The sequence below is a fragment of the Ursus maritimus genome, unplaced genomic scaffold (genome assembly GCF_017311325.1).
Source record: "Ursus maritimus isolate PB19 unplaced genomic scaffold, ASM1731132v1 scaffold_6, whole genome shotgun sequence".
Classification (NCBI taxonomy): Eukaryota; Metazoa; Chordata; class Mammalia; order Carnivora; family Ursidae; genus Ursus; species Ursus maritimus.
The window spans coordinates 7,547,174-7,564,784 of NW_024426774.1; the positions used below are offsets into that span (position 1 = coordinate 7,547,174).

At 49.2% G+C, this 17,611-nt stretch overlaps 1 protein-coding gene across 2 annotated transcripts in view; it reads left to right on the forward strand.

The window, feature by feature from the left end:
• EIPR1 (EARP complex and GARP complex interacting protein 1) overlaps positions 1-17,611 on the forward strand; it is a 120,280-nt gene that overhangs the window by 3,576 nt on the left and 99,093 nt on the right. Inside the window, exon 2 of one of the 2 annotated variants that reach the window (XM_008686351.2) lies at positions 8,694-8,777. The exons of the other annotated variant lie outside the window; for it this stretch is intronic. Coding sequence (XP_008684573.2) covers positions 8,694-8,777 — 84 coding nt within the window. The remainder of the gene's footprint in view (positions 1-8,693; positions 8,778-17,611) is intronic. 2 annotated transcript variants of the gene reach the window in all.

The following is a 17,611-nucleotide window of genomic DNA, read 5'->3' on the forward strand; positions in this document are numbered from 1 at the left end:
GGGTTCTCTTCTGGGTATCCCAGTTCCCTGCCTTGCATCCTTTTGTCCTGTGTTTCTGTTCTAGTCTAGACAGTCCCAGGTGTGCTGTTCCTATCATACTTGCTTTGCAAAATGATGACTGGAGTCTATTTACATTAATAAGACAAGGAATATGCTACCGCTTCTTGACTGGATTTTAGGGCTCTTTTCTGAAAGGGTGGAGAGTTATATTACGGGACGTCCAGTAACCGTGGTCAGATGGTAATTGGATTGACTGTTCCCAGACTAGGCACAAAGACACCACATTTTAACAGAGACACATTTTAGCACAACGCCACCTTACAGTTACATTTTATAGATTTGTTGCATATTTGAATATTGTATACATTATTCTAATTATGTTTGTAATTTTTGTTATGGATGTTTCTCCAGCATTGTTTGAATTTGAAATAGTATAAATGAGACTTCAGATGCCTTCACACATACTCTCAGTGTGTACTGGGCAGGAGAAATCAGCTTTCCCAGTTTGAGTTTAATCTGTAGCTGTCAGTTAACAGAACTGTAGTTCCTTATGACTATTTCAAAAATCACTACAAACAAGATTATTTCTCTCCTGCATGCTTATTTCTTTGAAGCTTTTGGCATTAAGAAGACCTTCTCGGGGCTCCCGGGTGGATCAGTTGGTTGAGTGTCTGACTCTTGGTTTTGGCTCAGGTCATGATCTCAGGGTCGTGGGATAGGGGCCCATGTCGGACTTTGCCCTGAGCAGGAGTCTGCTTGAGACTCTCTCTCTCTGCCCCTTTCTCTGTCTCAGATAAATAAATAAATCTTAAAAAAACAAAAAAACAAAAAAAAACAACCTCTGGTTGCAAGGGCCACTGGTCCTTCAGCAGACACGCTGAGTGACCGCTGTGCCCCACTGAAGTGGCTTGAGCATGTCCGCCTTGCTCGTTCCTGAGCCTCGGTTGCTCTCCCAACACTGGCTTTTGGATCTGTGGTCACTAGCTGCTCTGATTTCGTCCTTTCTTTTGAGGTTAGGTTTGGTCGTTTGTATTTTCCTAGGAAATTCATTCCTTCATTTGGTCTACAAGTACTAATGGTCTACAGTGTGCCAGGCATTACTCTCTGCCCTGGAACACGGCAGAGGAGTCACACACAAGCCCAGCAACCCTCCCTCCTGGAGGCCCGTGTGGAGAGCAGAATCCAAGAGAACAGCCTTGGGTGTTCTTCCAAGACTCCTCAGTTGTGGGCCTGATTTATTTGTTGTCATTCTTTTCTTCTTAACGTAAGCGTTTAGACCATGAATTTTCTTCTGAACGCTGACTTCTTGATTTTACTGCTTTCTGGGTATCTTACGGTTTTGAACTCGATGTCTTTTGTCACCTGAAACTCTTTGGGGTCTTCCTCAGCCCTGCCCACATCCTCTGCTGTGTGCGGGGGTCCGTCTGTGTGTCCTTCCTGCAGTGGCTCTGCGTTTCCCCGGTGAGCTCTGGGAGCCCAGGCTTCGCCTGCGGTTGCCCTGCCTTATCTTCTCCAAGCTGTGCCTTGATTTTTTCCCCTTTTCCTTCTCTGGGCTTTTTTCTCTCTCCTTTTTGCAGAGTGACTGCTCTGTTGGGTTTTACAGACTGTGCTGGTGTGTGTAGCGTGAGCTTTGGCTCTTCTATGGCAGCATGTGGTCAGCGAGCGTGTGTCTTCTGAAGTCTTTTCCCGCTATTCTTGCCTCGCTGTCCCTCCTGGTGGTGCCCTTGCAGGGCTCCTGGGCTCCTCTGATCCTGGTTTCTCGTGGGCGAGCCTTCCTGTCCAGCTGCCGTGGGCTCTGCACGCGGAGTCGGGCCCTGCCTGGGCTCCAGGCTGGCGGGAATTCCTGCAGCCCAGGCTTGGGTTTGTGAGCGAATCTGCAGCCCTCACTCATCCCCGGGCAAAGATGGTGGCCCAGGCCAGCTGGCCACAGTGCAGCACCCCCTCCACTCTGGGGGGGCAGAGTGCTTCCAGATAGGATGCCCGGCCTGCGTGGGCTGCTCTGACTCTTGCCAGAGCGTGTGCAAGAGGCCCGGCCACCAGCCGTGCGCCTGTCCTGCTGTCCCATCCCTGCGGTGCCTGCCGTGTCTTCGCGGGGCGGGGGGTTGCTGCTGCCAGGGCTGTCTTCAGTCCCCCTCTCGGCTCTGACCTCTGCCTTCGAGTCTTTCTTCCTATGGTGTGCGTTTGGATTATAGATGTCTCCAAGTTTCACTGAAGACAGTCTCTGTTTGTGCTCTTTATTCTCCTTCTTGCTCTTGTGTAATTCTCTAGGGTTTGGAAGAGCGAAATGAAGACTTTAGACTATTGCTGAAAAACCTGAGGTCCCAATTTGACTTGATGAGGTGGGAAGGTGGAAGTGAACTGGAATAAAAAGGCTCACGTCAGGAAGGCTGTGTACGAGGTTGTGAAAATGTCATTCAAGCAAGGGGTGGGGAGGGGTGGCAGTGTGGCTGGAGAGGAGCTACTGAGTGCGGGATGTGGGTTAGGGGTTCCCATGCGGTAGGCCTGGTAGGAAGGAGTGGGGGGGGGTGGTCAGGGACTGTAAGCCACGGATCTGGTTAGTGGGTGCACGATCACCGGTCTGGTTACAGTGATGACGCTTGTGGGAAAGGGGGCTTGCTAGGAAGGAAGTGTGGCCTGGGGAAAGTCAGGATGGAACCGTGGGCACAAAGCCACAGCATGAGCAGGGGGGATGGGTGGTGATGGACTGGGTCCTCGAGGGCCAAGGGACAGAGGGGTCCCATGTCAGGGGTGTCTGATGGCTGTGATGCCAGGGGCCACAGGGAGGGCAGTGCTGTGGGGTGGCTGCAGTGAGGCCAGGTCAGCAGAAGGGGAGGAATTGGTCAGGGTCGAGGAAGGTTTTCCTTTTCTATGCCACCATTAAGCTTGGCAGTAAATGGAAGAATGGAGGTCTAGCAGCAGCTTAAGAAGCAAGTGAGTCAAGGTAAGATATATTCAAAGGACAAGGGGACATGTGACTTGATTCTCCTTGTTAAGGGAAAAGCCAGAGAAGAGGAGAGGGACAGAGAAAAGAGAGGGCTGTGCAATGTTGTGTGCTGCAGGCAGGCAGCAGGGGCTCCCCTTTCTCTGGACAGATGGGCAGGTGGCGCCCCTTGTCTGGGCAGGAGGGCAGGTGGCGCCCCTTGTTTGGACAGATGGGCAGGTGGCACCCCTTGTCTGGACAGACGGGCAGGTGGCACCCCATCTCTGGACAGATGGGCAGGTGGCAACGTCTCCAGGAGGCCAGCCGATGGCTTCTGTGTTGCTGCTCAAATGTGAGGCAAGTTCTTTGCTGTAAGATAGGGCTGGGTTGCACCAGGGGCTCCAGAGGAGCTGGCAGTGCAAAGCAGAATGGGGAAAGGGCAGGTGGCAGACCCTTGGCAGTGCTGAAAGGTCAGCCTTTGCACTTACAGGAGTGAGCGTGTGAGTGAATGCACCAGTGATTGTGGTGTGGCCACAATTATCCATGAGTAGCTCAAGAGGCTTGGTTGTTTCTCTTACGTACTCTGGGCCTTTGCCTGTGATTTTGGGTGTGGGAGACGGAGAGGAGAAGTAGGTATCTAGCTAGCACAGAGTGAAGAAGTTGGGGCTTTACCTTCTTTTTGCGCTTTCTTTTGTGTTTGTAAAGCGATCTGCCAGAACGCTGAGGAGGTGATCTGCTGTGTGAAGAAGGGCATCGGGTGGTCGCTGGCTTCCTGGTTTGTCATCCTAGCGATCTGGGGGCAGCTGTCCATACAGAGGCTGTTTCGGGGGGGAGATCGCTTACCGTAGAAGGTTCAACCCACCCTGGTCTCTGCTGCTTAAAGCACAAGTCCTGCTCCACCTGCTCGCCTTCCAGCGTCACCTAAAACTTGGCGTGGGGTGCGGCTCTTGGTGGGGAAAGTTCTGATGAAGAGCTAGGCCAACGTTCACCAGAGGGAGTGTTTACTTGCTCGGACTAATAAGCACATGAAGATATTGAATTTCCCCAGGGAGTGCTCAGTACTCAGCGAGTACTGGGAGGTCTGGGATTTGCACCTCCTGTCGCAGAGTGGAACTTTCACAGGGCTGCCGGTGACCCTTCCCCACCGAGAGCCAAGCTTCTCAGCATCTCCAGTTGCCTCATCCTGGGTTGGCTCACTAAACGGTGAGGTGGGCGGAAAGACAGCCATGTCAGGAAAGTGCCATGGCCTTTCTTTTGAGAACAGGGCACGGAATGATAATAACGTGACCCGGGCTCTGCCTTCAATCCCGTGTATAAATATCTTACCTGTGTTGCCAGGTCCCCGCGTCACCGTAATAGAAAGAGAACCAGACTCAAGGCTGGCGGTCTGGGTGGTTCTTCCTCTAGGAGCTTTGTGACCATGACTAAGTTACTTAACCTCTCTGGTCCTCACCATCTTTATCTCCTAAGTAGGAATAATATTATTCATCCTGACTTTGGGACTCTTTCATTGTGTTATGAAGATGAACCAAGGTAAGATTCATGAAGATGTTTTATGACCTATTACACCCTAAAATTTCATCTTATAATATTGAGGTCATTGGAACACATGAAAACCATCATTATGCCTAGGCTTAGGAAGGTCATTTCATCATTCACTTCATCACAGGACCAGAATTACAGATACCCATCTGTCAATCAAATGGCCAGACTTAAGTTATTACTATAATTTTACCTAATAATGTACTAAAAAGATCTCAGATTCAATGTTTTTGAGATCTCACTGTAATTTTTAAAGATTCAGTTTAGATTTTGTGGAAGAATCATAACATGTTTTAGAGTGTATGCATGCCAGCAGGGGGAGGGGCAGAGGGAGAAGGAGAGAGAATCTCGAGCAGAGCTGAGTGCAGAGCCCAGTGCTGGGCTCAGTCTTACGACCCTGAGATCTTGCCCTGAGCTGAATCCAAGAGTTGGACGCTTACCTGACTGCACCACCCAGGTGCTCCTCCTCTTCAGTGTTTTAAAAAAGAGGTGGCTTACTGTGTATGACAGAATTTGCAGTTTCAAACTTGTACTGCTTTTCTAAAACTGGCAGCTTTTGTCTCCAAAACACGTGATCTCTTCGACTTTACTTCCTTGCATGCTTACCGTTCGTCCTGCCCAGGGGTGCCGTTCTGGGCTCCGTAAACTGCTTTAGGATGAAGCAGGGTGAATGCTGGTTCGTGACGGCACTCAGCAGCCTCTGCGGCCCTGAGATGCCCTTTTGTTCAGCCTCATGGCCATTAACACAATGTACTTCTTTCTGGTGTTCTTCTGGTTCCCAGTGATGGCATTTAGTCCTGTCTTTGCCTGAAGTTGAGCTCCTGGTGCGTTTTGGTAACTGCTGATTTGCTGCTGTGCGGTCTGGGCCGGGGGCTCTGATACATAGTCATTTCCCACTGGCTCTGTTTGGGTCTTGTCCACTGTCTCCTGCCAGTCTGCTTCCTGAGGGCAGGGCCCTGTCTTACCCTCCACGGTACTTCCACAGTGTGGCCACCATGCGGGGGTTGTGTAGTCAGCTCGCAGTTGCTGACTGAGGGCGTAGACAAGTCTTTTTGTGGAAAGTAATCACTTCCTCTCAGATGAGTTCTCTTCTGGGCCCTGTTTTTGGGGACTTTCAGGCTTTTTCTGTCTGGGGTGATGACATGTGCCTCCATTTGAGTCTTAGTGTCTTGTTTGAAGGTGGAGCCTGTCCCACAACCCCTCTGTTGACCTGGGTTCTGCCTTCCAAGCAGCTGAGGGTTTGTCTCGGCAACGGCGTGGATGCTTCCTCACCAGTCATTTTTCTCTAACCAAGTGGTGTTCAAATTAGATAGGATTAAGGGGTCTGTGAATTTGCTGGTATTATGTGCAAAATTCTACCTGTACATACATGCATTTTTGGCAGAAGAATCCATCAGTTTTGCAAAGAGGTCTACGACTCCAGTCTAGTTTTGTCGAACAGGTCGTAGGCGTATTGGTTAGAATAGGTGTTTTCCTCCAGATGTCTAACATTGTGAATACTGCTCTGGACATGGATTTTCTTGGTGTTCCTGAAATGTATTGTAGTAGTTGATGTTTTTGTGCTAGCAACCCTTTATGAGGAGGGGTGGAGACATAGGGGCTAGGTTGCATTTTTGGAGAGCATGACATGAAGTTGTCTCCAAACCTTTGGTCGTGGGCACTCATAAGGTCTTGTTGTTCACCCCAGTCATGGAAAGCAAATCAGAATGAGACAGACTGAATGGTCAGGACGACTGCTGTACTGTTTCTCTTACCCTGTTTTATTTATTTTTTTAAAAGATTTTTTTTTTTATTTGAGAGAGCGAGAGAGAGAGAGCACGAGCAGAGGGAAAAGAAGAATCAGACTTTCTGCTGAGCAGGGAGCCTGACTTGGGGCTGGATCCTAGGACCCTCAGATCATGACCTGAGCCGAAGGCAGACACTTCACCGACTAAACCACCCAGGTGCTCCCCTTACCCCATTTTAAAAAGAATGAATCGAGAAATTGAGAAATGCGTGTAGGAATAAGATGTAATCGAGGAGGAAGTGGGACGTCTCTCCTGTTTCTAGCTGCATGTGTGAAGAGAGCATGTGGACAGTGGCCCGCACAGTGAACTGTGTGTGGCGGTATTGATTTCCTGTCACTGCCGTAACAAGTCAGCACCAATGTAATGGTTTAAAAGAACAGCGCTTCCTACCTTACAGTTCTGTAGTTCTGAAGCCCAATATGGGCCTCACAAGGCTTAAATCAAGGCTTTGGTAGGGCTGCATTCCTTCCTGGAGGCTTGGGACAATCTGTTACCTAGCCTTTTCTAGGTTCTAGAGGTGTCTGTTGTATTCCTTGGTCTGTGGACTCCTTCCATCTTCAAAGCCTGCAGCAGCTGCCCCCATCCTCCCAGCTGCCTGCACCCTTTGCAGGTTTCCTGTGTCCCTCTTATGCTGCCACCTCTTTGGTTTTCTGGTTCTCTCTTCTGTTACATCTCTCTGATGACAGCCAGGAAAGGTTTTCTACTTTTAAGGACCCATGTGACTAGATAATTCAGGATAATTTCTCCATCTCTTAACCTGATCACACCTGCACAGTCTCTTTGCCATATGAATGAACATATGGACATGGTCTGGGGATTGAGATATGGACATTTTTGGGGGGCCATTATTCTGCCTCCCATAAGCATCAAAGCATGAGCTATAGGGATATAGGGACTTGATCTAGGCACAGTTACTGGTTGTATTGAAAGAGATTTGGGTTTGATTTTGTAAGCCTGAGAAACTAGTCACAACACTAATATTAACCAGTTATATACAGTCTTTTCCTCTCTAGGCCTCAGATTCTTCACCTGAAAGTCTTTATTTTGTCCTTTAATTATTGAACATATTAAGCACAGGTGGTATAATTCCTGCTGTGGTGCACCACCCAGATTTCTCTTCCAGGAAATCCAGCAGGTTCTGGGATTATGGGGGCTGATAGCTCTCAGTGGGCCCTGCTTTAGAGTTTGCCCTCAGCTGAACAGAGCCACGTTGCCCTACATCACACCCCTCTCCAGGGACAGCCTGCTTCAGTGACTGATCAGTGGGGTTGGGGGCTGGGCAGTAGATGGGCCTGGCCATAATGGCTCCACTTTGCGGGGCCATCCCAGCTCCGGTCTCCCTGTGGGCGCTGCAGTTCCTGCACAGTCCTGCTTCCTTCACGCCTTCACTCCTGCTTCCTCTGTGGCATCATTCCCAAGAGTGTTCCCAGCAAATCTGTGCACAAAGCTTGACGTGTTACAGCTTGTTTCCCGGAGAACCTGCTCATCTGAATGCTCGGCAGGCCCCTTTCTGTTGTTTGGCTTTTGATCTATGATTGTGACTTGTTGTATGACTAGTTATTTTCGATTGAGCGTTTGACATTGTGAGAAAAATTGTATGAACTTTGGAGGTCTTTGTCTTCCTCCAGAGGATTTACTGCTATTCCTGGTGGGTGGCTGGCCAGCCCAGGAGCATCAGCCTGCTCAGATCACTTAAAATCCAGTCACGGACTAAGTTGACCTGGAGCGTTAGTCTGTGCAGGTTGACCTCCTAGTTCACCTTCACTCCTGGCCTGTTCCCTCCGGGATCCCAACCCAGAGAGTTAGTGCTTCGCTGGCCCCTTCTCCGTGGTGGGCCCTGCACTCTGTGTTTGTACCCTCAGTCCATGAGCCTGTCAGAAGCGTTCCTCAGTATCAGCCACTAGCCACACTTTCCAGACTGACGGATGCCTCTAGCCGAAAGGGGGCCAGAGGTCAGGCTTGCCTCTTTAAGCTTCCGTCTTTCCAAGATCTTGGCATTCACTCATCGCTGTGGTAGCTACTTAAAGGAGGTCTTGAAACAAATTCAGAGTACTTTGTTTAGTTTTTGCCGTTGCCCTCTGCCAGAGACTTGGTTTAAACCCCCTGCTCTGCTATTGCTAGGAGCCGTTTCTGCCATACTGTTGAAGGATGATTTGTTCCACCAATCTATTTCTGTTGAAAATTATGGTTTTATTAAAAATACCATTTACATCTTTATTGCTTATTTTTTGCCCATTTATAATTGTTTCCGTATACACATTTGCGTGGAATTGTTGTGTCACTAAGTGTACGAAAGGTGAAGGCTTTGCATACATGTTTGTGAGTTGCCTACCCAGCGCTCTGTGCTAATTGATCCTCCTGCAGCAGTAGAGGAAGTAACTGCCTTTTAATCTCTGTTAAATCTAACTTCTTAAATGTGTGTGCATTTTCCTTCCCTCCTGCAGGCACGTGCTCTAACACCTCAGACTGCAGAAACAGATGCCATTCGGTTTTTGGTTGGGACGCAGTCTCTTAAATATGATAATCAGGTAACTATTTTTGACAAATGTATACATGTTAATTACTAAGCCTATTCTTAGTTTTATAACCATTTTGCTCTTGATTTTTCAAGCAACATTTGAGAAAGTTAATGCCACACAAACAAAATAAAACTTTCATTGGGATTTAAATATGCAACCGTATGTAATAATTGAGTTCAATAATTTAAACTTAGTCCATGTAGCATCACTATCGTAGTTTCGGTTTGTGGTTATGTGGGGTTTGCTGTGTAAGTGACTGAGAAGCAGTCCAGGGGACGCGGTCGGCACCACTGCTTCTACCCAGGCTGGTGGATGACCGCTCTAAGTGCTCACGGCGTTCTTTCTGACTGAGCCTGGATGAGGCCATAATCCTTTCGAGTTCCAGGCTTTCACTGACACGCGCTTCAGGAGGGGCTGTTCTGGCCGCTGTCCTAGAGAGAACGTGGGCTACTCACAGACCAGCGTGCAGTTTATGGCTTGACACAAACATATGACCTTGACCAAATGGATTAACCTTGCTGGACTTCATTTCCTCATCACCAAGAAAGCTATGAAGCCATCTGCTCGCTGTACCTCACAGGTGCTGAGGGTGTTGTGACGATGTGTCGTGTCCTGGATCCTGGGGAAATGGGCAAAAGGCCATGTCCCCTGCAGCAGGGCCTCTACCTGGTCACCACTGTCCCACAGGGGGAGTGGCTTTAAAATAGCTGTGAAAGAATATTTGGTGCTGGGTGTGGTATAGTGAAATTGCCACTCTCGTGTTACCGACAAGACATTTTAAATTGATGTAGACATTTTGGCAACTGATTTGGTGACCTATATGTAGAGCTTTATAAATAAATGTTTATATTAGTTAACCTTTATTTCCTATACCCAAGACATAGGAAAACCTTTATATACAAGGAATATTATTGTAATGATATGAATAATTGTGAAACAATTAGTAGCAATCAAAATGTGCCAGTATCAGGTTGGATGGAGCTGCTGTCTATGGTGGCAGATTCACAGGATTCGACCTGGTTGAACCTGGTTCCTCTTGGTGGAGTGGTCGTCACTGACTGTGCTCATTAAGCTATAAACTCATTAGTGTCATAATTTAAGAATCGTTAGATGATTCAGTGAAATGTTAAAATTGTATATATTGTGTGATCACAACAGTGTTGAAAAAGCAGATCATTTTTCAATAGATACAAACGCTGAGTCGTTAGGGGTATACGTGGAGCTAATAGAATGTTATGTCAGTTATACCTCAGAACAGTAGTGGTTAGAGTACAAACTTGAGTCTTACACACAGTAAAGACTAGGAGGAAACAGGTCAAAAGGCCTCAAAATTTGAGCCACAGTAAGCTTTGGATGATGTGAGCATCTGTGAGGTAGATTGTTTTCCTAATTTTCATTTTTCTGAACATGTGTGTGTCATTTTCCTTCTGGAAGAATGTCAGGTAAGCATGATTTATTTATGAACATGGTTTCCAGTGGCCGTCTTGCAGGGAAGAGGAATCTGTGTTGTCTGGGGGCTGCTGCTGGAGTGAGGGGGGGCGTCTCATGGGCCGCCTCACGGGGCGGCAGTGCGGAGATGCTGCTGGTGGAGGTGCGGCCCCCGCCGGGAGAGGAGTTGGGTGGGAGTCTGAAGTCCGACTTGGGGCTTCTGTCTGGTGGCTGACTGTGGGATTCGTCCCAGGGCAGGTGTCAGAGAATCCCACTGGGCCCTGTCTCCAGGCGTCGAAGCGTCTCACCTCATCCACCTGCTTTTCAGTTCCGCTCAGTCCTGAGGCTGTCCCGTGGACCTTTTCGGGGGAGGTATCCGTTTTTAACTTTCTGAGATTACGGAAGAAATTATTATTATGTCATGAGGGATGCTCAGTGAATTAAAGGCCAGATGAGGCCACGACAGCATCCACATGCATAGTGACGTCACACCTGGTTTCATCAGCCTCTTGGTTGTGACCCCAAGAGAGGAGCAACCCCAAATGGCCTGACGTGCTTTAATCCTCTTTAAATCCCGTTGGAGCAAGGTAACAGCTGGGCTGGGCCTGAGCTCTCGCATCTCTGCAGGCTCCAGGACTGCCTCTTGGGGAGCACTGTGCAGAGTTGTGTTCTATGGGGTTGTGAGGTCAGCGTCCTGCCACACGTTGTAGTTTACCGCTCTGTATGTCCTGTTTCATCAATGTAGTTCTGTGACACAGACAGCCCTGGGTTCCAGAATACAGCCATCAGTCAGTCCTTGGACCTAGTGAAATGAATGACTTTTGTCCTTAAGAATCAGTCTTAGAAACCTAACTTTCTAGCGGTAGGGCACAGAGAAGGTACATATTTAACTTATATTTTGTGGCATCAAGGATGTAGCTGTTTGGGAACCTTTTCGGAATATCCAGTGTATAATGGCTACTTGAGTGCTGTGCGCACAGAACCCGGTGTCACCTGCTGTCTCCTTCCTTTCAGAACTTTCTTGTCACACCGCCAGGGAATGCTGCAGCCGTGGCTGAATCAAAGGGTGGGGGGTGAGTCTGAGAGCCTATTTCCACACTTCGCCTGCAGTGGCCTTTTGCGTGTGACTGCACACGACAGGTGTCAAAGGTGCACTGGCCAGGAGGGCGCTTCCCTCCCTTCCTGGGAAAGGTGTGTGACATTGTTGGGAATGTGAGCATGCGCGCACTCACTCATTCAGCAAATGCCTGTCTCGTGTGTTAGTGGGACTCCGCAGTCCCTCCGCGGCGTGGTGTGTTAGATCTGTCCGCATGAGCAGGTGGGTTAGTGTTCCAGCTGAGCGCCCAGCGAGGTGGGCGCTGCACCGGCAGGCGGCGCGTGCGTGCAGGCTGGCCGGCCTCGGGGGTGGTGGCCTGGTGGGCTCCTTCCTGGGGAGGTGGCTGCGGAGGGGCGGGGAGCAGTGAGAGGAAGGGGGGCCAGATGAGCTCGCGCCCCTGCACACGCTCCTGGACACAGCCCTCACCCAGCCGGCGTGGCCCTTCACTGGTCACGTGCGTGCTCTGCGCACACGTCCAGCGCATGTGCCTTCGCGATGCAACGTGTGTTTCTGTCCCTTGGGACGTTTTCATCCGCGCAGGACGTGCGTCTCCAGAGGCTCCTGCCAGCCAGGCGGCGCCCAGACGCCCCGCGCTCCCTTCCTGCTGCCCCCCAGAAGCCGTGCGCTTGTTCCTTGGTTTCCCACCGATGTTCCCATTAGAGCGCCGTGTGGAGTGCGCCTGTAAGTGCCGAGACTGGCCCCTCACACCCCATCTCCTGTAGCCCCTCCCTGCTCGACTGCTGACAGGGAGGCCCCCCCGCGCTCGGGGTCTTTGAGCGACTGTGACGACGGGGATCCCCGGCTCTGCGCCTCCACATTGAGCGGCAGGTCTGTGTAGGGTGCTGGTAGCCGTGCCGCAGCACCTGATGGGCTGTGCGCTCCCCACGGGCTCAGCCCGGTGCCGGGACAGGCCAGGAAGGTGGGTCGGAGAGGCACACACCTGCAGGATGGGGACGTGGGGGAGCTGCCCAGGGCCGGGTGGGGGCGATTCCCACACCTGTGACCTCAGTGCCCAGGTATTGTTGACCCCATTTCTAAGCAGGTAGGGGGTTGGTTCTAAGCAGTTGTGAGGTTTTTCGCAGGTGAGCGAGCTGGAATACGGTGGAAACACAGCTGCTCTCCTTCCCCTCCCCCTCCTGCTTGCACCTGCAGCAAGGGGTGGTTGGGGTTTGTGTCCTAAAGGCATCCTATACGCTTCCCCACAGACACCCACACAGGTGGTGCTAGTGGTGGGAGTGGTCCCCAGATCAGGCAGCCCTGCCCAGGCCGGGGGGGCCCTGGCCTTGTGGCCCTGCTCCCACACCTCCCACTGGCTGCCTGGCTGGCTGGCTGGCTGGTGAGGGTTAATGGCCCCTGGCGTCGCCTCAGGCTGTCAGCTCCTGGGCAGTCATTAATTCCCTAGAAAGTGCCAGTCCCTGAACCAGTCCAAATTAATTCAGCTGTGCTATTTTCTGAAAATTTTTGGAGCTGTCACAGTCTCTGGCCTTTTTTTTTTTTTTTCCGCCGGATGAACTGCTTTCTGCCCTTTGTTTGCACAGGGCTTGTGTTAGGAACAGGATGAGTGTGTGCAGTCCTTCCATCTTTCTGTGTTCTCCTTCATGGGGTAGGTGGGGAAGGTGGGGTTCTTTCTGCAGAGGCTGTGTGCTCACTGGCTATCCAGTGGGGGTACTTCAGGCAGAGACTCAAAACAAGGGATTCCAGGTTGAAAGGGTTTATTTGCTTTGCACTGTGCTTTTCCCAAAGATTTCTTTGCCTGTTGCTAACTTCCTGTTTCTTCTGTGGCTGGGGGATGAGTGCCAGGGTGACAGGGGATGCAGACTTGTCCTCTCCCAGCACGGTTAGTGAAAAGGCAGATCCCCGAAGGGAGAGACACACAGCAGCTTATTACCCTGGTTCGATCTTTTCTTTTTTAACTTTTTAAATTTGTAAACCCCATTTTTCTGTATTTGTATTTTGATTATGGATAGCTTTGTTCATCAGCCCGTCTGCCTGCAAGCTCTGTCCTTGGCTACCCTGAGGCTCGCCTGGGCCTTTGTTAGACATCGAGACGCTCAGCCACACCTCAGAATTTCTTTTTAAAATACAGAATTCTACTTTATGCCTTTTTAGTTGTGGGGTTTGTATCTAAAAATGTGATGATAAAGAGATATCTGGGGGCGTTCCAGTGACCTGTTTAGGCTCCAGCTTTTTCCCCAACCCTGGAGCACATGCTGCGAAGGACCTCCATCCTGTCCACTTGTTAAGGTCTGAATGTTTGTTTCCCCCGGATTCATAGGTTGGAACCTAACCCCCCAGGTGATGATAGGAGGGGGTAGGGCCTTTGGAAGGTGCTTAGGCCATGACAGTGGAGCCGCCATGAATGGGATTGACCCACAGCGTCCTTACCCCTTCTGCCGCCTGAGGACACAGGGAGAGGGTGGTCGTCTGATCCAGGAGGACAGCTCTCACCAGACTGACCACGCTGTGGCACCCTGATCTTAGACTGTGAGAGCGAAATTCCTCTTGTCTGTAAGCCACCCCATCTGTGGTGTTTGTTACAGGAGCCCGCATGGGCGAAGACACTGCTTTTCCAAGAAATGCCCTCGCTAGGCACCAAGAGGGTGTGGAATCCAGGTCTTTTTGTTTTCCTCCTTTCTTCTGGCTGCCAAGCATAGTTTGGCTTCATGGACAAAGGATGTTCATATACTGGGGCTTATTTGCTTCAGGAAAGAGTATTAGTACAGACGGGTAAATGGTAGCCATGTGGGCATAATAAGCATTGGGAAACGTGTAGCATGTTTGATAGTGACTTTTACAGATCATTTCAAGTCTTAGCTAAAGGATCACAATATGTTTCAATCAGAATAAAGAAATCCTGGGAATACATTTTCCTAAGTATACTTATGCTGAAGCAAGAACCCAGAAAGAGTGAGTGACTGGCGCCGGGTAAACTGGCCGGCAAATGGCAGAATCAAAACAGGACACAGGTCCCCTGGTCCCGGGTCACAGTGCATCCCGAGTGTCCCTGTGAAGTAAAGCAGACTGCTAAAACGGAGCTTTCCGGGTACTGACTTGAGCCAGGAGGAGAGAGTGCTAAGGTAAGAGAGAACACTCTCTCCAGGTCTAGCCACCTGCTGTGGTCTGTGTTCTTCCTAAGCAGGTGCCAGGAGGGGCCTGTTCACTTTTTGTGGTGGACAGTGTGGCATGGGGTCTGCTGAGGGCGGGAGAGCGAATCTTTTATTCTGGTGGCTCACGGGCTCCTGGCAGGAAGACATGCCCATGGTCAAGCCGCTGGATCCTTTACTTTCCCTAAGAAGGGAGTTTTTAATTTTTTATTTCGTATTTTACCCATTTTTTAAAATTTCTTTCTTTTTATTTGTGAGAGTTCGTTTACCTTCAGTTCAGTAGGAGAGATGAGATGAAGAGCAGTTCAGTGGCCTGGAGTGACAGGCTCAGATCTGGTTGCAGGCCACAGAAGAGCCAGGGTCTGTGGCAAGGGACACCTTTCTCGAAGCCCCGATTCTCCAGGAAGATGAGGGAGCGTTAACTTCTTTACAGGCTTCCTAATGAGTTTTATGACTCTTACTCCTAACTGTTTATAGAGAGTCATCTGTGCCCTTGGCCCAGCACTAGTAAATCCAACTTTAAAAGATTTAATAATGGTAATTCGAAATATATGAGTTCGATCTTCATTATAAGCTGTTAAAACATTTTACAAACTCAGATATGGCATGAAGAATTTAAAGTAACAATTCAGCACTACCCAGACAACCACGTCTGCCCGACCCTCTTAACCAATATTGATTGGTCTTTCTTTTGTGCCCCCAGATCTTTTGCGCTCACTAGTTATAGTGTTTTCTTTGAATTGTTTTCACGACTGCTCTGAAACTGCATGTACATATTGCACAGAATGTTTCTTTGTACGTCTGTGTAAGCTGGGGAGCCGGTGGTGCCCTGAGACCAGACAGTTTGAGATACGGTCTCCTTCTCTGTAGTTAGGAGCTGATTTTTGCTCCCCTGCTGCAGTGCAAGGCCCAGGGGAGCACAGCCTCCATGCACCCGAGATGGCTTGGGGGTTCAGAGCACATGCTCTGAAATCCTGTTTCTAATCAAATGAGACACACTGTGTCAACTCTCTCAGCCTGGGTTTCTCCACCTGTAGATTGTGGCTAATAATTACACACGACTCTCTTAAGGATTAATGGAAATAATGTGTGTCAAATAGCACCCTGCCTGGCCCATTTTACATAATAGCTATTATTACTGTCCTCTCTTTGTTTATGGTTGTGATGTCTTACAGTTCTTCCTGAACATACCCAGATGAGAACACTTCATGAAGACATATCCTGTGGGCCTGCCTATGAACCCACTGTAAATGAGGATATGTGGAAAAATCTCAGGTCTGTCAAGCTTGAAGATGAAAGTTAAGGGCTGTAGTATCAGAGTGTGTCAGATTAGGAGAGATGGATTGGGGTGGGGGTGGTGTCTACACGTGTTCCTCCTTTCTGCTGTGTCCGTGAGCCTGGAGGTGCAGGAAGGAGCCTAGAGGAACTTTGGGTCAGGTGTTGGAGCCAGTGGACAGCATGTGCTTCATGACCTCACACGGGACAAAAGGGCATCCTGGTGAGGTGGTGAGAAGGAAGACCCTTCCCCAGATGAGAGTGACCTGGAGCAGGGGGAGAGGGGGCTGGGCAGGAGAGCCTGGCAGCCACACGTCCTGGGCCAGGGTGAAGAGGTTGTCATGCTGGGCGCTGGGAGTCGGTGCCGGGGACGGTGGGCTTTCTTCTGGGTGGGCCGACTGAGCCAGCAAGCAGGAATTCTGATGCCAGAGTGCTGGTGTAGTCACGGGTGGAGCTCCTAGTGTTTGAGTGCTTTGCAGAGGGATAGATGAAGGAACAGAAAAATAGAACATTTAAGTGCATTCATTCATGTTTTCAGTCTTAATGGATTTCCAGATAAGTAAGAAATGTGTCAAATAATAAAGAAAAGAAGAAAGAAAAACATTTCCTCTTTACCCTAATAACACAAACATTGTTCCTGATTTTGTATATTGCCTTGTAGTTTGTGTTCACGTGACTTTTATATAATTGCATGCCATTTTATATTCCGCTTATAAAATTTAGTGCTTTCATAACATTTTGGTATTTATAATTGCTCTTTATCATGATTTTTTAAAAAAAATTTTATTTATTTGAGAGAGAGAGCGTGTGTGCATGTGTGCGTGTGCACACCCATGAGCGGAGGCATGGGGAGAGGGGCAGAGGGAGAAGGAGAAGCAGACTCCTGCTGAGCGCAGAGCCAAATGCAGGGCTGGATGTTACAACCCTGAGATCACGACCTGAACTGAAACCAAGAGTCAGACACTTAACTGGGCCACCCCAGGCACCCCGTGTTTTTCATGATTTTTAGAACTATATAATACTCTGTAATTCTTTTGTTGTTCATTTGTTCTCTGGGACAGGTTTTAAGAAATCCGGTTATTTCAACATTTATATAGTTCCTATTTACGTGTTGTAATAAATCTTTGAGGAAATGATTCAGATATACAGTGTTTACCACAGCCTTCCCAGTGTGCACTGTCACATTCAACCGGCATCACAGAATTCTTATTTTTAAATGTTTAAGTCATTGGGTACAATAAAGAATGAATTTTTTTCACTTTTTAATTTTGTGCTGATACTCTAGTGGACTTGTGTGTACGGTGTACACACGTTCTGAGTGTCCGAAGTAGACAGCCTAATGCATTTTACACACTCATGCACACCCCCACCCCGTGGCCCCGGGACCGCCACCACCGTCACCTGCAGCCCCTGTGGCCCGTGTTACGAATATACCAGTTTTCCTCCCGTTGTACTGTAGGTGGACCTCTGGGCTGTGCACCGTTGTTGGCGATCACGAGTGGAGCTGCTGTGAGCTCTGTTGGTGTCAGTTGGGTATAGACGCAGCCCTGGGCTCCTGGGTTGTAGGACGTGTGTGTGTTTAGCTTTAGTTTGCCCGATCCTTCTCTCAGGAATCACTTAATTAGTAATTATTAGTAGCTTTTTAATGTGTAACATGTCCATGGAGGGAGAAATATTTACAGGTAAAATTCCCTCAGTGTGGAAAGGAAAAAGTACAATAGTCACCCCAGCTCTAAGATATGTGATTTGTAATTTTGAACCCACTGTGGAAACTGCATTGGGCTAAGTGGCAGGAGAAACTTGCTGAAAGCAGTTTGTTTGATCGATGGATTGATTTATAAAAGATTTTGTTTATTTGAGAGAGGAAGAGAGTGTGTGCACGTGGTGGGGGAGGGGCAGGGGAGCAGCAGACTCCCTGCTGAGCGGGACCCCCCCCCCCC